This window comes from Pezoporus wallicus, unplaced genomic scaffold, assembly GCF_028554395.1.
Source record: "Pezoporus wallicus isolate ANWC-B61680 ecotype Strahan unplaced genomic scaffold, APGP_CSIRO_Pwel_v1 contig_8226, whole genome shotgun sequence".
Taxonomy (NCBI): Eukaryota; Metazoa; Chordata; class Aves; order Psittaciformes; family Psittacidae; genus Pezoporus; species Pezoporus wallicus.
Genome location: NW_026635187.1, coordinates 53,898 through 76,401, shown reverse-complemented (window position 1 = coordinate 76,401; position 22,504 = coordinate 53,898). Strand labels below are relative to the sequence as shown.

The 22,504-nt window shown below is 62.3% G+C and overlaps 2 protein-coding genes across 4 annotated transcripts; one reads left to right on the top strand and one right to left on the bottom strand.

The window, feature by feature from the left end:
• The first annotated feature begins 2,856 nt into the window (after positions 1-2,856).
• THOC5 (THO complex subunit 5) lies at positions 2,857-14,987 on the top strand. Its single transcript, XM_057410842.1, has 19 exons — positions 2,857-2,987; positions 3,828-3,971; positions 4,458-4,571; positions 5,145-5,242; positions 5,902-6,048; positions 7,831-7,945; positions 8,387-8,519; positions 9,932-10,009; positions 10,350-10,390; positions 11,167-11,266; positions 11,440-11,548; positions 12,692-12,793; positions 12,969-13,065; positions 13,333-13,447; positions 13,834-13,937; positions 14,029-14,116; positions 14,200-14,315; positions 14,478-14,668; positions 14,836-14,987. The coding sequence occupies exons 1-19, from the start codon at positions 2,892-2,894 to the stop codon at positions 14,897-14,899; spliced, it is 2,052 nt and encodes a 683-aa protein (XP_057266825.1). The 5' UTR covers positions 2,857-2,891; the 3' UTR covers positions 14,900-14,987.
• Positions 14,988-15,789: 802 nt separating this feature from the next.
• Positions 15,790-20,198, bottom strand: NEFH (neurofilament heavy chain). 3 transcript variants are annotated; one of them, XM_057410819.1, is made up of 5 exons: positions 19,351-20,198; positions 18,629-18,828; positions 17,939-18,063; positions 16,448-17,795; positions 15,790-16,354 (listed from the first exon to the last, which is right to left on the bottom strand). In XM_057410819.1, exons 1-5 carry the CDS (start codon positions 20,144-20,146, stop codon positions 16,214-16,216), a joined length of 2,610 nt encoding a protein of 869 aa, XP_057266802.1. In that variant the 5' UTR covers positions 20,147-20,198; the 3' UTR covers positions 15,790-16,213. The 3 variants fall into 3 exon arrangements, with proteins under 3 accessions (XP_057266802.1, XP_057266810.1, XP_057266792.1); XM_057410827.1 differs by having other exon boundaries at positions 16,496-17,795; XM_057410809.1 differs by having other exon boundaries at positions 16,424-17,795; positions 19,351-20,197.
• Positions 20,199-22,504: the final 2,306 nt, after the last annotated feature.

Genomic DNA, 22,504 nt, shown 5'->3' with positions numbered 1-22,504 from the left:
CAGGGGCCGGCGCTGCGGGGGGGGGCAGAGGTTTGGGGGTGTCTTAATTCCTCCTGATGGGCCCGGTGGGGGCCGTGTCCCCAATTAAATACTGACCATGCCAAAGCCTGGCCCCTGGGGGGAGTGGGGCTGGGGGGGGGGAGCAAATTGGGGTGCTCCAACCCCCCCCCTGCATGGGGAGCAGAGCCCCCAGCCTGGTGTCAGCCATGGGTGTCCCCTGCACCAGAACCCCCCCCTTGCTTTGGTGCCCTGGTACTGCCCGGTCACCCCCAAACCCCTCCGTGTGACATCAGGGACCCCAAACCCCTCCGTGTGACATCAGGGAGCCCCACAAACCCCTCCATGTGACATCAGGGACCCCCCCAAACCCCTCCATGTGACATCAGGGACCCAAACCCCTCCATGTGACATCAGGGACCCCCCCAAACCCCTCCATGTGACATCAGAGCCCCAAACCCCTCCATGTGACATCAGGGACCCAAACCCCTCCATGTGACATCAGGGACCCCCCCAAACCCCTCCATGTGACATCAGGGACCCCAAACCCCTCCATGTGACATCAGGGACCCCCAAACCCCTCCATGTGACATCAGGGACCCCAAACCCCTCCATGTGACATCAGGGACCCCAAACCCCTCCATGTGACATCAGGGACCCCAAACCCCTCCGTGTGACATCAGGGACCCCAAACCCCTCCATGTGACATCAGGGACCCCCCAAACCCCTCCATGTGACATCAGGGACCCCCAAACCCCTCCGTGTGACATCAGGGACCCCCAAACCCCTCCATGTGACATCAGGGACCCCAAACCCCTCCATGTGACATCAGGGACCCCAAACCCCTCCATGTGACATCAGGGACCCCAAACCTCTCCATGTGACATCAGGACCCCAAACCCCTCCATGTGACATCAGGGACCCCAAACCTCTCCATGTGACATCAGGGACCCCCAAACCCCTCCATGTGACATCAGGGACCCCAAACCTCTCCATGTGACATCAGGGACCCCAAACCCTCCCGTGTGACATCAGGGACCCCAAACCTCTCCATGTGACATCAGGGACCCCCAAACCTCTCCATGTGACATCAGGGACCCCAAACCCCTCCATGTGACATCAGGGACCCCAAACCTCTCCGTGTGACATCAGGGACCCCAAACCCCTCCGTGTGACATCAGGGACCCCAAACCTCTCCATGTGACATCAGGGACCCCAAACCCCTCCATGTGACATCAGGGACCCCAAACCTCTCCATGTGACATCAGGGACCCCAAACCCCTCCATGTGACATCAGGGACCCCAAACCCCTCCATGTGACATCCGGGACCCCAAACCTCTCCATGTGACATCAGGGACCCCAAACCCCTCCATGTGACATCAGGGACCCCAAACCTCTCCATGTGACATCAGGGAACCCCCAAACACCTCCATGTGACATCAGGGACCCCAAACCCTTCCATGTGACATCAGGGACCCCAAACCCCTCCATGTGACATCAGGGACCCCAAACCCCTCCATGTGACATCAGGGACCCCAAACCCCTCCATGTGACATCAGAGCCCCAAACCCCTCCATGTGACATCAGGGACCCCAAACCTCTCCATGTGACATCAGGGACCCCCAAACCCCTCCATGTGACATCAGGGACCCCAAACCCCTCCGTGTGACATCAGGGACCCCAAACCCCTCCATGTGACATCAGGGACCCCCAAACCCCTCCATGTGACATCAGGGACCCCAAACCTCTCCATGTGACATCAGGGACCCCAAACCCCTCCATGTGACATCAGGGACCCCAAACCCCTCCATGTGACATCAGGGACCCCAAACCTCTCCATGTGACATCAGGGACCCCAAACCCCTCCGTGTGACATCAGGGACCCCAAACCCCTCCGTGTGACATCAGGGACCCCAAACCCCTCCGTGTGACATCAGGGACCCCAAACCCCTCCATGTGACATCAGGGACCCCCAACTCTCTGTGTGCTCCTGGTGCCATTGGGTCCCCATCCGTGTCGCCCCCCCCAAGCCCATGGATGCCCCCGCTATCACTGGGGGTCCCCAGCACCATGGGGAACCCCGCTCCTCGGGGCAGCCTCCCCCCAAGGCGGGGTTGGCCACGCCCACTGCGACCGAAGCCACGCCCACTTATGATCGCCGCTCGCGGTCCTCCGGTGAGAGCGTCCGCTAGGGGGCGCTTTTAGGCGCGCCGCGCCGCTCTAGTCTGCTCGTCTGTCGTCACTTCCGGGTGGAGCTGGGGGAAGCGGCGCGGTCCTGGTGTGTGGGGTCTGTGGGGCTCAATGGGGCGGAGGCTCCGGTGTGTGGGGTCTGTGGGGCTCGGTGGGAATGGGGGTCGCTGTGTGTGGGGTTCGCGGGGCTCAGTGGGGTGGAGGTTCCGATGTGCCCGGTCTGTGGGGCTCAGTGGGGCGGAGGCCCCGGTGTGTGGGGTCCGTGGGGCTCAGTGGGGCAGAGGCCCCGGTGTGTGGGGTCCGTGGGGCTCAGTGGGGCAGAGGCCCCGGTGTGTGCGGTCTGTGGGGCTCAATGGGGTGGAGGTTCCGGTGTGCGGGGTCTGTGGGGCTCGGTGGGGCAGGGGCTCAGTGGGGCGGAGGCTCCGGTGTGTGGGGTCCGTGGGGCTCAATGGGGCGGAGGCCCCGGTGTGTGGGGTCTGTGGGGCTCAATGGGGCGGAGGTTCCGGTGTGTGGGGTCTGTGGGGCTCAGTGGGGCAGGGGCTCAGTGGGGCGGAGGCTCCGGTGTGCGGGGTCTGTGGGGCTCAGTGGGGCAGGGGCTCAGTGGGGCGGAGGCTCCGGTGTGCGGGGTCCCGGTGGCCCCGCTCGCAGTGGCTTTGCCCCCGTGGCAGCAGCTCTGCCTCCCCTCCCGCAGCCCGGCAGCGCCATGTCCTCGGAGTCCAGCAAGAAGAGGAAGCCCAAAGTGATCCGTACAGACGGGGCCCCGCCGGAGGGCAAGAGGGGCAAAGGCGATGGGGAGCAGGTAGGGCCCCGGCCCCCCCCCCTGCTGCAGCAGGGCCCTGCTGCGCTGAGCTCATCCCAGTGCTGGCTTTATCCTCCCCTTTGGGGAGCTGAAGCCCGTCCCTTAGAGGCAGGGCAGCTCCAATGCCTCTGAAACACTGAGCTTCCAGAGCTGTCTCCGTCTCTTCCAGGACTCCTCAAGGAGTCAGACGTTCATGTGGAGACACAGGGAGAGCGAGCGCAGGGCTGAAAGGTCCCTCGGGGCTTGCCCATGGCCTTAAAACGCTCCTGTGAGCAAGGATGCTGGGGAGGGGCTCTTCATCAGGGGCTGCAGGGACACAACAAGGGGTGATGGGTTCAGGGTGAAACAGGGGAAGGTCAGGTTGGAGATAGGGCAGAAGCTCTTCCCTGTGAGGGTGCTGAGGCGCTGGCACAGGGTGCCCAGAGAAGCTGTGGCTGCCCCATCCCTGGCAGTGTTCAAGGCCAGGTTGGACACAGGGGCTTGGAGCAAGCTGCTCCAGTGGAAGGTGTTGGAGTTGGAGCTGGAGGAGCTTTAAGGTCACTTCAACCCAAACCATTCTATGATTCTACGGGGAAATTTGGGTTCAGCCAAAGGGGGGATAAGGGCTGGAGAAGTGATTTCCTTCCCCACTGGTCCTGTGGATGCGCTGGTGCAGGGCAGGTGCCGGTTTAACGCCATGAAAGACAGCCTGAGCCTCCCGGGCTTCGTGCCTGGGGTTACCTGAGTCCTGGCTGTGGGGTTCACGGCCAGAGGCAGGAATTGAGCCCTGCTTTGTGTCCCAGTCCCAGTGCAGGGGAGCTGGGAGGAGGGAGGCTCAGGGGGTGCTCTCTGCCCCTGCAGGACCTCCGCTACTACAGCGAGGAGTGCGAGGTGGACCTCCGGGACCCCATCAAGGACTATGAGCTCTACAGAGAGACCTGCCAGGAGCTGCAGCGGCTCATGGCGGAGATCCAGGAGCTGAAGAGCCGGGGCATCAAGGACAACGTAAGGAGGAGAAGCCTCGGGGCTTGGTTCCATGTGTTTTCCTCTTTGGTGTTTTCCATTAACCTGAGGGAGAGCAGCCTCCCCCCTGGAGCATACATCCCCATTGAGCTCAGTTTGGCCTTTGCCCGGGCAGAGATCACAGTCACTGAGTTACTGAGCTCCTGCAGTGTGTCCAGGGGGCTGTGGGGCAGGAATCGAGGCTGGGCTGACCACAGTGGGGCTGGCTGGGTGCTCCCTGTCCTGTGTGGGTCACCAGCCCCGCCATGGCTGGGGCAGGCTTGCACTGGCAGGGTGGCTGCTTCAGGCTCCCTCTCGTCCAGAAGCGAGCCCGGAGCCCTCCTGGTTACATCCAGCGGTGAATCTGAGCGTGGCAATGGGGTGACACAAGTCATGGCCCCCGCAAAGCCCCCCTTGGAGCGGCCCTGCAGGGAGCACGTGGGGCAGAGGGGCTCCCTGTGCCTCACCCCCCTCCCTCCTCACCCCCAGGCTGCGGAGATCGACGAGCGGCGCGTCCAGAGCTGCGTCCACTTCATGACGCTGAAGAAGCTGAACCGCCTGGCTCACATCCGCCTCAAGAAGGGCCGGGACCAGACCCACGAGGTGCAGGGGGGCTGCGGGCCGGGACCTGTCCAGGTCACACACAACGGGCGCTGTGCCACGTTCAGGAGGAGCTGAGCAGCAGCAGGGGTGCGGGGTTTGAATTAGAGAGACTCTCGTGTGCTGCAGCAGTGGTGCTGCACAGCGAAGGAGCTCTCTTTGCTTCTGTCCTCAATAGAAGGGGAAGTCGGAAAGCTCCATCTCAAGAGGCTGGTGTGCTGCAGGCCTGAGGAATGTGAATACAATTGACCCCAAAGCTCTGCACCCAGAGCTCTGAGAGCTCTGCAGTGTGTGAACACACTGTTGCATTGTGCCGCTGCAGAGGCTGAGGACACGAGGGGACTCGGTCTGTGTGCCCCAGCAGGGCTGCCCTGCTCTGTGCTTTGTGCTGGGCATCACTTTGATGTTGTGATCATTTGGTTTCCCAGCCTTTAAAAATGTCTTTTTTTCCCCAAAAAATGAGTAGTTGCACAGCTTAAAACTTGCTGTATGGTGAGAGGGGCTTGGTGACTCCTGGGGGTGTGTTAGGAAGGCAGCAGAGCTTCATCCCCTGCTCTGGCCATGTCTGTGTTGCAGGCAAAGCAGAAGGTGGATGCGTATCACCTGCAGCTCCAGAACCTGCTCTACGAGGTGATGCACCTGCAGAAGGAGATCACCAAATGCCTGGAGTTCAAGTGAGTTTGGCTGGGGGGGAGAGGGGCCCTGGGGTGTCTGAGGTGGGGTGGAGGCCTCCAGTGTTGGGCATCGCTTCCCGTCTTGCCTCAGGCTCTTGTGGGAGGAGAGTGGGTGCTCCAGATGCCACCACACAGGAGAGATGGAGTCTCTCCAGTACTGTCCAGGCTGGGTCAGCCTGGAGAAGAGAAGGCTCCTGAAGGGGAGATCTTAGAGCAGCTCCAGTGCCTGAAGGGGCTGCAGGAAACCTGGAGAGGGGCTTGGGCCAAGGGCCTGTAGGGGTAGGACAAAGGGAATGGCTTTAACCTGCCAGAGGGGAGACTGAGCTGAGCTCTGAGGCAGAAGCTCTTCCCTGTGAGGGTGCTGAGGCGCTGGCACAGGGTGCCCAGAGAAGCTGTGGCTGCCCCATCCCTGGCAGTGTTCAAGGGCAGGTTGGACACAGGGGCTTGGAGCAAGCTGCTCCAGTGGAAGGTGTCCCTGCCCGTGGCAGGGGTTGGAGCTGGAGGAGCTTTAAGGTCCCTTCCAACCCAAACCAGGCTGGGATCCTGTGTTCCCAGAGCAAAGGTGTTGTCATTGACCACTGCCCTGTGAGCCATGGTTGAGCTGGGCTGTGCTGCAGCATGTCCCACCCTTCCCTGCTCTGATCCATCTGCTCTCACAGATCAAAGCATGAGGAGATCGAGCTGGTGAGCCTGGAGGAGTTCTACCAAGAGGCCCCCCCTGAAATCAGCCGCCCTGCCATCACCCTGTCCGAGCCCCACCAGCAGACACTGGCCCGCCTGGACTGGGAGCTGGAGCAGCGCAAGAGGTGGGGCAGTGGTGTCTGGGGCTGGTGTCAGGGTTGAAGCCTCTGATGTGGGGGATGGAGGTGTTAACAAGCACTCAGCACAGTGTAGAACCTGGGGCATCCGGTGTGTAACTGAGCCCTTGGTGTGGGGATTCGCTCCATGGGGACCAGGGCTTGGTGGGGTCCTTGTATCATAGATGAGGGAGAGTCCTGGGATGCTGGGAGTGGAGCAACCTCCAAACCAGTACAAGGGAAGCCCCAGGCTCTGGGTGGTGGCTCTGAAGGGCTCCAGAGGAGCCCACGTGTTCTCTCACCAAGGCAGTGAACATCAGCAGCAGCTCCTGAGCACCAAGGGGTGAAAATGAACTTGGTGCCGTGAATTTTGATCCCATACAAAGACAGGCTGAGAACACTGGGGCTGCTCAGCCTGGAGAAGAGAAGCTGTGTGGAGACCTCAGAGCAGCTTCCAGGGTCTGAAGGGGGCTGCAAGGATGAGGAAGGGGACTCTTCATCAGGGACTGCAGTGATAGGACAAGGGGTGATGGGTTCAGACTGACACAGGGGAAGTTCAGGTTGGAGATAAGAAGTTTACTGTGAGGGTGCTGAGGCGCTGGCACAGGGTGCCCAGAGAAGCTGTGGCTGCCCCATCCCTGGCAGTGTTCAAGGCCAGGTTGGACACAGGGGCTTGGAGCAAGCTGCTCTAGTGGAAGGTGTCCCTGCCCGTGGCAGGGGTTGGAGCTGGATGAGCTTTAAGGTCCCTTCCAACCCAAACCAGGCTGGGATTCAATGCTAACTTCATGTTTCCTTGGTGTCCCTTTGGAGGCTCTTGCAGCAGGGACTGGGGATGCCACCCACTGCAGAGGTGACAGTGAAGGGCGGGTGGTTACTCACTGCCCTGGTTCCAGCACATGTGCCATGCAGGGCAAAGTGATGCCTGCAGGGAGCTAAGTGAAGCCAGGCTGGCTCTGGCGCTGCCGCTGCTCCTGCCTGTGCTCCTGCCGCTTGCCGCAGTGGGGAGCTGCCTGCACAGCGCTGCTGTGGCTGAGCTGCGGCAGCGCCGTGGCCTGGGGCAGGCAGCCCGTGCCCGAGGAAGGGATTTGGGTTGGAAGGAGCCCGGCGGGGGCACGCACTGACCCCATACAAGCAGAGCTGTGCTTGGGAGCAGCAGCGTTTCAGTCCTGCAGTGCCAGCTCTGTTGCTCCCTCTCGGAGCTGGGGTCCTCCCCACTGTGGGTGCTCTCGTCCTGTGAGGAGCATGAGCTCCCCCCTACTGCTTGTCCTGGGCAGCACGTTCCATGCTCAGCTGTCCCTGCTCCTGCCAGGCAAGGGTTTGCCAGCAGCAGCAATAAGGAGACTTAGCACTCTCCATATACACAAGGGTGGCCAGGGCTTGCAGGGCCGTGGGGAACATGAGTTTTCCTGGGCTTTCACCAGTTCATGGAGCACTTGTTGTGCACTAAACCTCAGCTCTCAGGAGTTAACTGCAAGGACTTGATGTGGAGAAGCCTCTTGAGGAGCTCGGTGGGGTCAGCAGGGCTCCAGCAGCTTGGAGAGGCTGCCTGGGAGTGGATCTGCTCAGCTGCTGGCCCTTCTCAGAGCACAGCTTGAGGCCAAGCTTCCATTTCCTCTCCCTGTTTGTTTTCCAGCTCTCATGGGTTCCTTTCTCCCCTACTTGCCCTTGGTCTTAGAGCTCTTTGTCCCCATGTCTGGGCTCTGCTGGTGCCTGCAGTGAGTGGTCAGGTCAGGAGCGCTGGGGCAGGCTCTGTAGCTGTGCTATGTGGTGATAACCAATTCCTACCCCCAGGCTGGCAGAGAAGTACAAGGAATGCCTGACCAGCAAGGAGAAGATCCTGAAGGAGATCGAGGTGAAGAAGGAATATCTGAGCAGCCTCCAGCCTCGGCTCAACAGCATCATGCAGGTACTGGAGCCCCACAGGAGTGGGAGAACACCCGAGGGCTGTGTTGAAGAGGTGGATCTGCTCTGGAGACATCCCATTCCCAGTGGCCCAGGGGTGGATGTGCCTCCTGCCAGGGCTCCTCTGGAGCATCCATGTTTATGCGGCAGTTCCTGCGGATGGAGGAGCTGTTAAATGGGCCTTTCCCTGGGGAGTCCACGCGGTTCCAGCCCCTTGTGATTGCCCTGGCAGGGAAGAACAGGAGAAGGAACTGGGTTATTTTCAGATCCAGAAGTTTTCCAACAAGGAGAGCTGCCAGCCCTCCCCTGGGGGCTGGCTGTGCCCATGGCTGTGTTTAACCCTGCACCGCGGCCGCTGTGCTGGTTTCCAGTCTCATGGCAAAGGGGAGTAAGGAGGAGGAGCTGCTCCATTCCCAGTGATGAAGGTTGACTCTTGTCCCTCCAGGCCTCCCTGCCTGTCCAGGAGTATCTCTTCATGCCCTTTGACCAGGCACACAAGCAGTACGAGACGGCCCGGCACCTCCCACCGCCTCTCTACGTCCTCTTCGTTCAAGCCAGTGCCTATGGTCAGGCCTGTGGTGAGCATCAAGGGGGGCACAGTCCTCAGGGACACCTTGAGGGGCTGTCACCAGCTGGGGGCAGAACTTCCCCCAACAGGATGGATTTCACTCCTGCTTGCAGCAAGCACTGCTTCAGGGATGCTTGTGTGCATAGGGTCATGGTGTTGGAAGGGAGCTTAAAGCTCCTCCAGTTCCAACCCCTGCCACGGGCAGGGACCCCTTCCACTAGAGCAGCTTGCTCCAAGCCCCTGTGTCCAACCTGGCCTTGAACACTGCCAGGGATGGGGCAGCCACAGCTTCTCTGGGCACCCTGTGCCAGTGCCTCAGCACCCTCACAGGGAAGAGCTTCTGCCTAAGAGCTCATCTCAGTCTCCCCTCTGGCAGGTTCAAGCCATTCCCCTTGGCCTGTCCCTACATCCCTTGTCCCAAGCCCCTCTCCAGCTTTCCTGCAGCCCCTTTAGGCACTGGAGCTGCTCTCAGGTCTCCCCTTCAGGAGCCTTCTCTTCTCCAGGCTGCCCCAGCCCAGCTCTCTCAGCCTGGCTCCAGAGCAGAGCTTCTCCAGCCCTCACAGCATCCCTGTGGCTTCCTCTGGCCTCACTCCAACAGCTCCATGTCCTTGTGCTGGGGGCCCCAACAGAAGAAGTGTTTGATCCCATCTGCTCTGCTGCCAGATTCTGCTGAGCCCAGAGCGTCAGGGTGGCCCCATGGCCAGGCACAGTGAGGCAGCAGCATTTGAAACCTTGTTTGCTCAGCTCCCTCGCTGGAAGAACTGCTTGGGAAGCTGCCTTCCCACTCTGCCCCCTTCCCAAGGTCAGCAGGAATGTCCCTGCAAGCTGGCTTGGTGCTGATGTGGCCTCCCAAGAGCTGTCATCCCATGAGGTGGGTGCTGGGTTGTGCCACCCATGAGTGCTGGTGACTGCAGAGCTGTGTCCTTCCCACAGCTCACCTGAAACCCTACATCCCCTTCAGCAGCTTTGTGTTTTGAGAGCCTTTCTGAAGCTTCCCTGAGTGGGGAGGAATTTCCCAGCAGGGCCCAGGAATCCCCTTGGGATGCTGTAGTGTGGAAGCTGCAGGGGAGCATGGAAGGACCACGCTGTGCACTTGGGTCCACACCAGATCCTTGCTAACCTGTGGCCACAGGGACAGCTCCTCGCTCCCTGCTCCCAGCCCCTCTTGGAGGGGTTCATAAAGATTTGACCTTCGTGGTTTCCAGGGCCAGTCCCTCAAACCCCAGCATTTTCCCTTCTCTCACCCCATCCTTCCCAGGAGATCCAGCCCTGCAGTGGCCCCATAGAGCCCCCTGGACAACGGCCTCTTCCCACTGACCCTTCCTTTGAGGTTTCTCTGCCAGTGGGAAGTGGGAGCTTCTGCCAACTGCCTTGCCCAGACAGAGGGGGGTTCCTATCTTGGTTTTTGTGTCTCCTCTGTAGATAAGAAGCTCGTGGTGGCCATTGAAGGGAATGTAGAGGAAGCCAAAGCCTTGTACAAGCCGCCTGAGGACTCGCAGGGTGAGTTGGGGTGGTGGTGCCTCTGTGCAGGCAGAGGGTTGTGTACAGAAGCGGCTGGGTGGTGAAATGGTGCAGTGTCAGAGCTGCTGGCCCCAGTCCCTGGCACCTCATCCCCTCCGTCCCGAGCTCCTCCCTCCAGATGGATGCTCACAGCCTGTTAGAGTGAGCCCTGGCACTGGGGATGTGGTTCTGGGTGTCTGCATCCTGCCAGGGCCCTGCTTTGCAGGGACAGAGGTGCCTGGGGGAGCTGGGCTCTTACAGAAGGGACTGGCACTGCTGCTGGTTGTGGGGGAGCTGCTGAGCCCAGGCAGCCCCTGCTGACCCCCCTCTTTCTGCCCAGACGATGAAAGCGATTCTGATGCTGAAGAGGAGCAGACCACGGTAAGGGGTAGCACTGTCACCATGGGCAAACTGGGCTGGGCCTGGTAACGGGGACGTGCGAGGGGAGCTGGGCCCTACGTGCAGTGAGCACATGTGGACGTGCACTGAGTCAAATCCAGCCATTCCTCGGGAGGAGAGAGGTGCCATGCCCAGTTCCTGTCCCACGTGCAGGAGAGCCAGGGCTCTGTGTCCCACCACGCTCACATCCCACCTGGCAGCTCTGGCTGGAGCTGCTCCACTTTGTATAAATAGCCTGGGGCTGGAGGCTGGAGTCCAGCCTGGAGGGACCCAGCTCCATTCCCTGCTGTCTGGCAGAAGCATTGAGCTGGACTCTGCACCATGGTGCTCCCTTGGGCGGCATTTAGGTCTAGGTTTGGGGTTGGAGGCTGTAGGCACTGGCTGTCCCCAGCATGAAAGCCCAAGGAGGTCTGTGCCACCAGTCCTCACCGCCCAGCAGCAGTGCCTGGTGTCTTGGGCTCTTGCTGTGAGGAAGGGTAAAGGGAAGACCCTTGGCTTCTGCTCCATGCTATGGAGAAGCTTTTGGGGCCAACAGGTCCTTGTCCTCATCTCACAGGGGTGGGGAAGCTCCTGGAGGCTGACGGAGGGGCAGGAACCATCCTGCAGCAGGGTGGGGGTTTCCTCCTCCCTCCTTCCCCAGGCTGCTCAGTGCCCGCAGTGCTGGGGACTGGGGAGGGAGGCCAGGGGGAAGGAGCAGTGGGAGAGGAGGGTGGGCCCTGAGGAGCAGGAGGGGCTCTGACAGCTCTGTTCCACCCCAGAAGCGGCGCAGGCCTACCCTGGGCGTGCAGCTGGATGACAAGCGCAAGGAGATGCTCAAGCGCCACCCCTTGTCCGTCACGGTCGACCTCAAGTGCAAGGGTAAGCAGGGCTGGTGTGAGGGATGGGTGACAGCACCCAGGGAGTCACCCAGCACCAGCATGGGACCCTGGCTGCCCCACTCCCTGCTGTCCCAGCAGAGGGGCACATAGATCCCCTCTGCAGAGCTCCAAGCTAGAGCAGACAACAGCAACGACCCTCCTCTGTTGGTGCAGATGAGAACGTGCTTCATCTGACCTTCTACTACCTGATGAACCTCAACGTCATGACCGTGAAAGCCAAGGTGGCCACTGCTGTTGAGATGACAACCGCCATCAGTGCCGGGTAAGGGGATGCTCTCCTGGCTTGGCCTTTGCTGGCTAAAGGAGACCCAAAAGAGCACAGCTCCATCTCTGCCCCCAGGGAGGCTTTTCACCTTGCACATCCTCTGCCCTGTGCTGTCCTTCCCTTTAGCTCCAGGGCCTTGCCAGGAGCCCTATCAGGCTGCTGCAGTGCAGGCAGCATCCTTATCCTCTCCCTCTGTCACAAGCCAATGGCAGAGAGCTTGGGAATGTCTTAGGGGAGTGATGCCAGACCTGTCAGGAGCTTGGGGAGAGCCTCTCCTGCTTCTATCATGCTCTTGCAGCCCAACTGCCCCCCTCCCTCCTGCAGCCTGTGCCTGGCAGCTCCCAGTCCCCGCTCACTCTGCAGGTCACCTTGTCATGAGCACCAGAGATGCAGCTGCCTCTCCCTGTGCTCCCCGGAGCCCGCTGGAGCCTGATTTGTGTGAGGAATAGCTGCAGTGGGAGCCTGCCCTGGGAGCTGCCAGCTCTCCAGGGGCAATCCCAGGCCAGGAGGAGGTGCCTGAGGAAGAGGGAGGTGGGAGAGGCTGGTCTGGGTGTACCTGGGAGCAAGTGCTGCCTCCCAGCCTGTCCCATCCAGAAAGAACCTCTTGGTGTTCTCTTATCCCTTTAGGTACCCCAGCTCCCCATGGCAGCAGTTAGAGCCTCTCTGCAGGGTGCTCCCTCCCTCGAAGCACTTGGCCAGGGCGGTTGTGACTTGAGCCAAGGCCCAGATTCCAGCCCTTTATGCTTGGTCAGGTTTGTGAGTGCAGTCAGAGCTGAAGAATCTGATTTTGTGAAGCAGAATTCCTCTGCTTAAGCTTGTTGGGTGGCAAACAGGCATCAGGCTGGGCCCTGCCTGTGCTGGTGATGCTTCCCCTTGCGCATCAGTGGGGTTCCATGGGAGTTAATGCACTGGAGTGAGCAGCCTCCTGGGAAGCAGGGAGCTGGTGCCCTGTGGTTTCACAGCCAGGGAGGAGACAGGTCTCCTGTTGGAGTGAAATTAGGGAAAAGCCATTCATGGTCCTGAAAGCCACCTCATGGAGCTCATAATCCCCTTCGCTGCGCTCGGAGCCTGTCAGGGGCCGCCCCAGCGGGACAGGGAGCACCGGCTGCTGCTGACTCCTCTCTCCCCTCTTCCCACCAGTGACCTGCTCTCCCCGGACTCCATCCTCAACTGCCTCTACCCAGGAGACCACGGGAGGAAAACGCCCAACCCGGCCAACCAGTTCCAGTTCGACAAAGTGGGGTGAGCGGGGCGCTGCCCCACACAATGGGGGCAGCTTCACCCAGCTGGCCAGGAAGCCAGTGTCCTGCCAGCTGGCACTGGGTGGGCTCACAGAACCTTGGGGTGCTCCCTCCAGCTGCCTCACAGGCAGGGAGTGCTCTGGGGGTGGCACAACCCTTCCTTGTTGTCCCCACAGCATCCTGACCTTGAGCGACTACGTGACAGAGCTGGGGCACCCCTACGTGTGGGTGCAGAAGCTGGGGGGGCTGCATTTCCCCAAGGATCAGCCTCAGGTACATCACACCTCCTTCTCCTCCCCACTGGAACATCGAGGTGGGGTTTGGGGTCACTTGTCATCTCCTGTTGCTCCCAAACCACGGGGCGGGCTCAGTTGGGATCAGTCTGCAACGGTGCCACCCCAATGCGTCTTACCTGCCACGTGTGACAGTCTGAGCCCTGTTACAGGCACCGAGCAGTGACTTGGGCTGGCCCCTGTGGCCGGGTGGGTGTCTGTGGAGGACACAGGCTGCTGTGATGGTGACAGCCCCTCCTGCCCGCAGCACACGGTCACTGCTGACAACACGCTGAGCGCCAGCCACATGGAGCTGACGGTGAAGCTGCTGCGCTCGAGGCTGCAGTCCCGCCTGGCTCTCCACAAGCAGTTTGCATCGCTGGGTGAGTGCCCTGGGGACAGGGGCTGTGGCAGCAGGGTCCTCCTGCACAGGAGGCCTGACTTATGTCACCTTGCATGGTGCCACCCTCCATTCCCAGCCGTTCCTTCTGTCCGCAGGGGCGGTGGGGACTGCCCTGTTGTGGGGGGAGAGGAAAGCTGTGCCCCCTCTCAGACCCCAGCACCCCTTTGGGACTGGCCATCCCTGCGCTGGGAATGGATTTGGGCTGTGGTGGGAGGTGGCCCACGCCTCCACTGCTTTAATCTGGGCATCTCTCAGAAGGATAACGGTGTCCTCAGGTGCTGGGTTTGGAGCATCCCCCCTGCAGGACAGTGGCAGAGCCTTGTCCCCAGCCCTGCACTGCTCAGGGGGCCTTGTCCTTGGTTCCAGAGCACGGTGTGGTGCCAGTCTCCAGCGAGTGCCAGCATCTCTTCCCAACCAAGGTTGTCTCACGCCTGGTGAAGTGGACTGCCATCCCCTATGAGGACTATGCGGTAGGTGCCGAGCATGAGGCTGGGTTCCTTTATCCCTTCCATCTCCTGCACGGTACCAACACCTCCTCATTCCTCTCGTCTCTCCTCACAGGAGCTGCCCTACACTAAGGATGTGATCGAGGCTGGCTTGGCTGAAGACACTCACCTCTACTACATGGCCCTGATCGAAAGGGGAACGGGTAAGAGCTTTCCTTCCCCTGGCGACTTCTGACTCCCGCAGTGGGTGCCCCCATGGGTGATGTTTCTTCCCTGCCCTTCCCAGCCAAGCTCCAGGCAGCCGTGGTCCTGAACCCCGGTTACTCCACGCTGCCGCCCATCTTCAGCCTCTGCCTCAACTGGAAAGGAGAGCGAACGGGCAGCAACGATGACAACATTCGGGTAACGGGGGCTGTGGGGAGAGGAGGCTTTTGGGGGTGTTCCCAGCAGTTCTGTGTCCATCGGAAGCCATTGGGGTGAGCTGATGGCCAGGGCAGGCCCCGGAGACCTGGTGGCTGCAGCACAGACCCAAACAGGCGCTGTCCCAATCGCTCCCTCTTCCAGGCCATGGAGAGTGAGGTCAATGTGAACTACAAGGAGCTGTGGGGGCCCAAACCTGGCCACCAGCTCCTCACCAACCAGCTGCAGCGGCTGTGCATGGTGCTGGATGTGTACCTGGAGACGGAGCCCCATGACACCAGCGTGGAGGGGCCCAAGGAGTTCCCCCAGGAGAAGATGTGTCTGCGCTTGGTCAGGTGAGAGCGCAGGGCCAGGAGGAACCCTGGGTATGGGTTGAGTCCTTGCAGGGCTATGGTGGCACTGCTGGCTCCTAGAGCGTGGCCTTGCCTGAGCTGGAGCCTCTCCTTTAGCTGCCTGTGGGCTCCCTGCCTGCTGTGCTCAGCCTCTCCCTCTTCTCTTGCAGGGGACCATTGCGCCTGAAGCCCTTCAAGTTCAACTACCCCCAGGGGTTCTTCAGCCATCGCTGAGGGTCCCTATCCCAGCCTGGGCAGTTTCTTCTCCAAGGTTTTGAGTTTCATTAAAGGGTTTTGTAGCCAAAGGGATTAAACAGTGAAGGAAGCAGCGTGTGGGGGCCCTGTCTGTCCTGAGGGATCCACAGGGGCTGCAGCAAGCCCCAGTCTCTGGTGCTGCTGATGCATCCCCTTGCCTGGCACAGTGCCTGCCTCCTGCCCTCCCTCCCTGCCTGCTGCTGCAGGGCCTTGGGACCATGGAACTGAGATAGCTAAAAACTGACATAGCTAAAAATAGCCCTTTTGCAGAGCCTGCACCGCAGCCCCAGCCTGTCCTTGTGCTGGCTCCTTGCTGACTCAGCACAACCCTGACGCTGCAGAGGGGCTTCAGGGCCTCCCTGCACTGTGTGAGGGGCTGGTGGGGATCTTGCACCCCTGTATGTGGACAGGGAGGTGGGGCCAGTCCCACAGCCAGGCTGGCAGAGGTGGGGCTCTCTCCCCATTCCCAAGGTCCTTGTCCCTCCCTCCTCTCCCCTTCTTCCCTGCAAGCAATTTCTCCCCCATGAAGGCCACCAGCCCCTCTCCCTGCTCCCATTCAGCCCCTGCAGCATTAACCCAGGCCCCTCCAGCCCCCTGAAGCTGTGCTTTTGAAAGACAAGGAAGATCAAACCCCACTGCAATCCTTCATGGGGAGCAGGGGCTGACCCTGGCTCCAGCCCACCCGGATACAGGCTCTGCCTGCCGGGGGCTGGGTTTGCCACAGGGATCACCCCAAGCCCCCCTCCAACCGCGTGTGCCACATCCCAGCACCCCAACCAGGCTTTCCCACCTTCCTCCACCACCCCTTCCTCCTCCTCCTCCCCCCAGAGAGGAGCCAGCAGAGCCAGGGCATCTCTGTAAGCACTGTATTTGGTTATTGCACAGGAAGCAAACAACAGTGGGCTGGGGTTCCTGGTGCCCCATAGGTGTCAGTGAGCGGTCCCATAGCACCCAGCCTCTCCCACCAAAGCCGGTTGCACTCGGGTCACTGCTCAGAGGTACAATTGACCCCACCAGCCCCCTCCCAAGCAGCTTGAGCTCTGCATTGCACTCATCCATCATTGCACATACATGAGATAAATGCACTTGGTGGAGAAGGGCGCTGGGGGCTCTTCTCCTGGGTTATATTCAAGTGTTAAACGTGGCACACTGGGCTAGGGAAGCTTCGGGCAGGGCACGAGGGGCTGTGGCTCTCACATGGACATAGTGCTAAGGTCAAGGCTGGCCCAGCCCTCGGTGAGGAGCAGAGCAGCTCCTGTGCCCAGAGGTGCTCCTCAGCGCCCGGGGCCCCGCTCACTTCTTCCCCACAGCCGGCTCTGGGGCTTTGCCCTCCTTGCTGGAGGGGACCTCAGCCTTGGCAGGGTCTTTACTGGCTTTGGGCTCATCTTTGGGTTTAGCTTTAGGCTCCTCCACCTTCTTCTTTGGCTCCTCCACCTTCTTCTTTGGCTCCTCAGCCTTCTCCTTCTTTGGCTCTTCGGCCTTCTCCTTCCTTGGCTCCTCCACCTTCTCCTTCCTTGGCTCCTCCACCTTCTCCTTCTTTGGCTCTTCGGCCTTCTCCTTCCTTGGCTCCTCCACCTTCTCCTTCTTTGGCTCCTCCACCTTTTCCTTCTTTGGCTCTTCCACCTTCTTCTTTGGCTCCTCGGCCTTCTTCTTTGGCTCCTCGGCCTTCTCCTCGGCTTTTGGCTTCGCAGCCGCTTTGCTGGGCTCGGGCTGTGGTTTTGGGGGAGCTGCCTCCTCTGCTTTCCCTTCCCGCACAGGTTTGGGGGCTGGCTTGGTGGGCTCCTTCACCTCCTGAGCTGCAGGCTCCGGTGCCTTCTCCTTGGGCTTCTCCTCCTCCTTGGCTGGGGCATCCTTTTTGGGAGCTTCCTCAGCTCCAGGCTTGGTGGAAGCCTTCGTCTCCTTGGGCTGCTCCTCCTTTGCAGGGGCTTTCAGCTCCTTTGGAGGGGCTGGGGTGGGCTCCTTGGCCGGGGCCACTTCCTTCACAGGGGACTTGGCCTCCTCCTTCACAGGGGACTTCACGGTCAAGGTCTTGGCCTCCTCCTTGGAAGGGGTTGGGGGCTTCTCTGGGGACTTCACCGCTGGGGGCTTGGCCTCCTCTTTGGAGGGGGCTGCAGGTTTCTCTGGGGACTTCACTGCTGGGGCCTTGGCCTCTTCTTTCAAGGGGGGTGAGGGCTTCTCTGGGGACTTGGCTGCTGGGGGCTTGGCCTCCTCCTTTGCTGGAGGGGCAGGTTTCTCTGGGGACTTCACTGCTGGGGTCTTGGCCTCCTCCTTCGAGGGGCTTGGGGGCTTCTCTGGGGACTTCACTGCTGGGGCCTTGGCCTCCTCCTTCGAGGGGCTTGGGGGCTTCTCTGGGGACTTCACTGCTGGGGTCTTGGCCTCCTCCTTCGAGGGGCTTGGGGGCTTCTCTGGGGACTTCACTGCTGGGCTCTTGGCCTCTTCTTTTGTGGGTGTTGGAAGCTTCTCTGGGGACTTCACTGCTGGGCTCTTGGCCTCCTCTGAGGGACTTGGGGGCTTCTCTGGGGACTTGGCAGCCACCGGGCTCTTGGGCTCCTCCTTTGAGGGGGACTCTGGTTTCTCAGGGGACTTTGCCTCCTCTTCACCGCCTGCTTCAGCTGCCTCCTCTTCCTCCTCCTCCTTTTCAGCCTCTTTCTCGGCCTCCTCCTCCTCCTCCGTCACCTCCTCGGTCACCTGGATTTCCTCCGTCTGCTCCTCCACAATCACCGTCTCCTTCTCGGATTTTTCCACCACCTTGATCTTCTCCTCGCTCTTCACCTTGATGCTGGCAGCGATGCTGGGAGCCTTGGGGACCACCTCGGGGAAGGACAGCATCCCAAAGCCAGACTCCATCCGGTATTCCTCCCCTTCCAGGAGCTTCCTGCCAGGATGAGACCAGAGTCGGGCAGTCAGTGATTGCTGCTCCCCTCATCCCATGCCCGCAAGCTGCCAGCCATGGCCTGCAGCTCCATCTCCCTCAAGGAGTGTCCGCAGGGACACCGGTGCCAGGGGCCCACCCCCTACCTATAGGCAGCAATTTCGATGTCCAGGGCCATTTTGACGTTGAGCAGATCCTGGTACTCTCGGAGCTGAGCTGCCATCTCCCACTTGGTGTTCCTCAGCTCGCTGTCAAGCTGCTGGATGGTTTCCTGCGGGCAGGGAGCGAGATTGGTGCCATGGGGAGGGCACAGTCCCCTCATGCAGGGTGTCACAGAGCACCCCTAAACAGTGTCCTGGTCTCCAGGTTCACCCAGCATCAGGGTGCCCTCACCGGGGGGCTGCAGCCCCCCTGTGGATGCAGAGGGAAAGGGATGTGTCCAGGGGCTGTCCCATTCCTGGTGGAGGCCCCAGCCCCTTCCAGGGCTGCCTAAGGCAGGGACAGAGAGTGGGAATGTTTCTAGGATTTGGGCAAGTCTGTGGCCACCAAACCACTGCCTGAGGTTGATGGGGACAGTGTTTCAGCCCATGGCCACCACCCCGCACACCCCTTTGGGCTTTGCATCCCAGCTCTGGGACACAAGACGTGACCAGAGCCATTTGTGACCAACAGCATGGACAAGTCAAAGAAAGGCAGAGGATGGCTCTAGACACAACCCTGAGGGTTTGCCACGTATCCTCACGAGCTCGGATGCCAAAGCAGCAGCTTCAAAGCTGCTCCTCCCCAGCAGCTGGAAAGTCCCTGTCCACTGGCCGGTACCCAGGCTGCTGCCCTACCTGGTAGGACAGGACATCTGCATGATGGCGCTCCTCCGAGTCCTGCCGCTGCCTCTCCAGCGACTCCTGGGTCCCTTTGAGCGCTTCCAGCTCGGTGGTCTTGGACTGGAGCTGGCGCCGGTACTCGCCGATCTCCTCCTGCGCCAGGCGGATGGCGTCCGTGTTCACCTTGGCCACCTCGGAGAGCTTGTCCAGCCTCACTGCAAGGGGACAGGAGAGGCTGCAGGCACCTCCAACCCTGCAGAACAGCACATCTATAGGGGCCCCCCATCAGTTCCTGCTGCGATCTATACATGTGCCAGTGCTCGCACCCGGCCACGGGTGGACCCATTGCTCTGCGGTGAGGCAGGGGGTGGGGGGGGTTACCGCAGTGTCCTACAGCCCCCCATCTGAAGGATACAGAGGACGCGAATTGAGGGGGACACACACAGAGCCCCTGCTGCTGCCCCAGCGCGCCCATGGGTGCGCCGCGCCGCTGTCCATGGTGCTGAATGGCCTCTGTCCACGGTGCTGAACCGCGCCCGCCCCGGTGCCCCACCCTGCAGCGCAGCAAGGACACTGCATCCCCCCCGCACTGCAGCGCACTGCAACCCCTCTGGCGTCCCTGCAGAGGAAAGGGCCGCACCGGTAGGGCACCCCTAAGGGCAGCCTAACGGGGGGTCCAGCCCCCCAAAAGCACGCTGTGGGGCTGGGGTGAGGGGGGAAACAACGCGGGCACTCACCGCGGAACCACTCCTCTGCCTGCAGGGTGCTGCGCGCCGCCGTGCCCTCCAGCTGGGCGCGCAGGTCGCGGAGCGCGGCAGTGACGCCGGGGCGCAGGGCGGCGGGGAGCTCTGCGGGGGGCTCCACGCGGGCTTCCCGCAGCAGCGCTCCCACCTCGGCCCGGTGCTGCCGCCGCAGCAGATCCGCCTCCTCCCGCAGCGCCCGGGCGCGCTCCTCCAGCGGGCCCCGCGCCCGCTCCTCCTGCGCCGAGAGCTGGGCGAGCCCGCGGGCCGCCGCCTCCAGCTCCGCTCGCTGCCGCGCCTCCTCCTCCAGCCGGCCCCGCAGCGCGGCCACGTCCTCGGCCAGGCGCGACCGCTCCAGGCGCAGCTGCCCCTGCTCCGCTCCCAGCCGCAGCACCGTGCCCCGCATGTCGCGCAGCTCCCGCGCGTACAGCTCGCCCATGGCCGAGCGCCCCGCCTGCTGCTGCCGCAGCGCCGCCGCTTCCGCCGCCAGCGCCCGGTTCTGCTGCTCCAGCGCCCGCACCCGCTCGATGTAACCCGCGAAGCGGTCGTTCAGCACCTGCAGCAGCTCCTTCTCGTTCCGCACCCGCGGTTCGCCGTTCATCGAGTCCAGGCTCTCCGTGGACGAAGCGGCCGCGCTGCCGCCGGCTCCCGGCGCGCCCCGAGCCCGCCCCAGCACCACCGAGCCCGGCCACGAGTGGAACCCGCTGGAGGCGGCGGAGCGCAGGGGGCCGCGGCCCGGCTCCTTGCGGAGCCCCCCCGGGGGGCCCAGCAGCGGCTCCAACAGCAGGCTCATGGCTGCCCCGTCTGCGCTGCGGCACCGGCACCGCTGCCGCCCCCTTTATAGCGCTCGGGGCCACCGCTCCGCCCCGGCACCGGGGATGGGAGCGGCCCCGCCCAGCGCCGCAACCCCGCGGGTGCGCGGGGACCCCCAAGGCAGAGCCCGGCCCCACCGAGGGGCGAAGGAGAGGGGGGTCCCCTACAACGGGGGGCCCTGGGGGGCTCCACGCCAGACTCCTCCCCATTGGTGCCCCCCGTGGGTCCCGGCAGCTCCGGGGGAGGGGGGGGGGTATGTGGGGAGGTTACCGCACCGCTCCCCCAAACTGACCGGGGGGTGGAACTTGGGGGGCTCAGCGAGGGCTGCCCGGCCAATCAGCACGCGTGGACAGTCAGCACATATAGACCGCTGGCCAATCAGCATCCACGGCCCGCGGGGCTAATCGGCACATAAAAGGTCGGACGAGTCAGCAGGCGGCTATACAGGTGCCTACTGCTCAGCCAATCACAAGCCAGGCCCATAGAGCTCAACCAATCAGCAGTCAGGCCCATAGAGCCGAGCCGCTCAACCTGGGACCCAGCCAATCACCAGCCAGGTACGTCGGGCAGAGCCAATCGCGGGTCTCGGCGCAGTTGCGGGGTGCCGGCGGCGCAGGAGGAGCCGCGGTCCCGGTGCCCCTCCCCCGGTGCCGGAGGGGAGGCGGTAACGGGGGTGACCCCGTCCCGTGCCCGCCCCGGGTCCCGCCGTAGCCCCGCCCACCGCAGCGCAAGCCCCGTCCACGAGCGCGCCATTTCTGCCGTAGCCACGCCCAAATCCGCCATAACCGCGCTCATCCCCGCCTTAACCACGCCCACGTCAGGCGAATCCACGCCTACTTTGTCCATATACGGTGTGCGGCTCCGCCCATTCACCCTCTAGCCCCGCCCACCACCCCGATCCATTCCGCCCAGGAAGCGCTCCTGCGGCCCGCGCTCACTTCCGCTGGGCCGGTGGCAGCGGACGGCGGCGGCAGGGGCAGGTACGGGCCGGGGTGGGGGCTCCCTTCCCTTCCCTTCCCTTCCCTTCCCTTCCCTTCCCTTCCCTTCCCTTCCCTTCCCTTCCCTTCCCTTCCCTTCCCTTCCCTTCCCTTCCCTTCCCTTCCCTTCCCTTCCCTTCCCTTCCCTTCCCCCTTCCCTTTCCCCTTCCCGCTGCGGGTGCCCGGGGCAGCTCCGGGGCCTCAACCCTCCTGCGGGTCCGTGGGGAGGGTCGGGACCGGGCGCTGCTGAAGCAGGGGACAGGCTCTGATGCGCTGCGCTCGCTGCCTCCTCTATGGAGGCTTTAACGGGGGAACCCCAGCCGGGACCAGGAGCCTGTGAAGCGGCTTCTGCCCATAGGAGGTGTTACCGGTGTCTCCTCCTTCCCAAGTGTTGCGTGGGCCGTGCACTGCCCGGGGATGCGCTCGCCCCCTCCGGCCGCAGCGGGGCTCACGTCGATGGGTGCTGGGAGGAGCAGAGGCTCAGCCTGGTTCGGTGCCCGGGGTGCTTTGGGGCTTCGGGAGGTGTTGGTCCTTGCCTGGGTCAAGCCCTGTGGAACTGTGGCCATTCCCCTTGGCCTGTCCCTACATCCCTTGTCCCAAGCCCCTCTCCAGCTTTCCTGCAGCCCCTTCAGGCACTGGAGCTGCTCTCAGGTCTCCCCTTCAGGAGCCTTCTCTTCTCCAGGCTGCCCCAGCCCAGCTCTCTCAGCCTGGCTCCAGAGCAGAGCTGCTCCAGCCCTCGCAGCATCCCCTGTGCTGTCACCGGGGCTGATGCTGCATCCGGCACCCCCAGAACCTGCTCCTTCCTGTGTTGCTTGGGGGGCACTGGAGGTGTCGGTCCCCTCTTAAGGTGATCTCTGGCCTTGTGCTGCTTCAGACCCACCCTGGCTCTGCAGAGCACGATGCTTTGTGCAGTGGGATCCTGCGTGGTGCTGTGGTCCACAGGGTGCCTCAGGGCCTTCTCTGAGGGTTTCATTCCCCAGTTACTCACCGATGGGATGTCCAGCTGTGTCCATGTTTTCCCACGTGCTCTCGGGGTCCTTCTGCCACCTGCAGGGCCGGATGCGGTGATGTTGGATTGCTCAAGCTGTTGATCAGCTCTGGCACCTTGCTGAGGCCGCAGTGGGGCTGGCAATGGGTTTGCCATGCCATGCGGGGTTGGTTGATGGGCGATGGACCCTCCTGGCTGGGCAGTAACAGGTTTCCAAGAGGATCCATCCATCCCCTGCTCGAGGCGCTCCGTGGCTCTGAGCGGTGTCTTCCATGCGGGGACACTGGGGTGTAAGCGCAGCCTAGTGGGGACCTGCGGGGTCAGAGGAGGGATGGGGCAGCCCTGGTCCCTTTGGGGCCATGGGGAGGTGGGA

Excerpts from the sequence above, each read along its gene's own strand:
- NEFH (XM_057410809.1), bottom strand. The coding sequence starts at position 20,146 with ATGAGCCTGCTGTTGGAGCCGCTGCTGGGCCCCCCGGGGGGGCTCCGC. Across the intron at positions 18,829-19,350 it reads GGCAGAGGAGTGGTTCCGCG|TGAGGCTGGACAAGCTCTCC; the intron begins GTGAGTGCCCGC and ends GTCCCCTTGCAG. Across the intron at positions 18,064-18,628 it reads CAGATGTCCTGTCCTACCAG|GAAACCATCCAGCAGCTTGA; the intron begins GTAGGGCAGCAG and ends CCCTGCCCGCAG.
- THOC5 (XM_057410842.1), top strand. The coding sequence starts at position 2,892 with ATGTCCTCGGAGTCCAGCAAGAAGAGGAAGCCCAAAGTGATCCGTACA. Across the intron at positions 10,010-10,349 it reads GCCGCCTGAGGACTCGCAGG|ACGATGAAAGCGATTCTGAT; the intron begins GTGAGTTGGGGT and ends CTTTCTGCCCAG. Across the intron at positions 13,066-13,332 it reads TCCCCAAGGATCAGCCTCAG|CACACGGTCACTGCTGACAA; the intron begins GTACATCACACC and ends TCCTGCCCGCAG.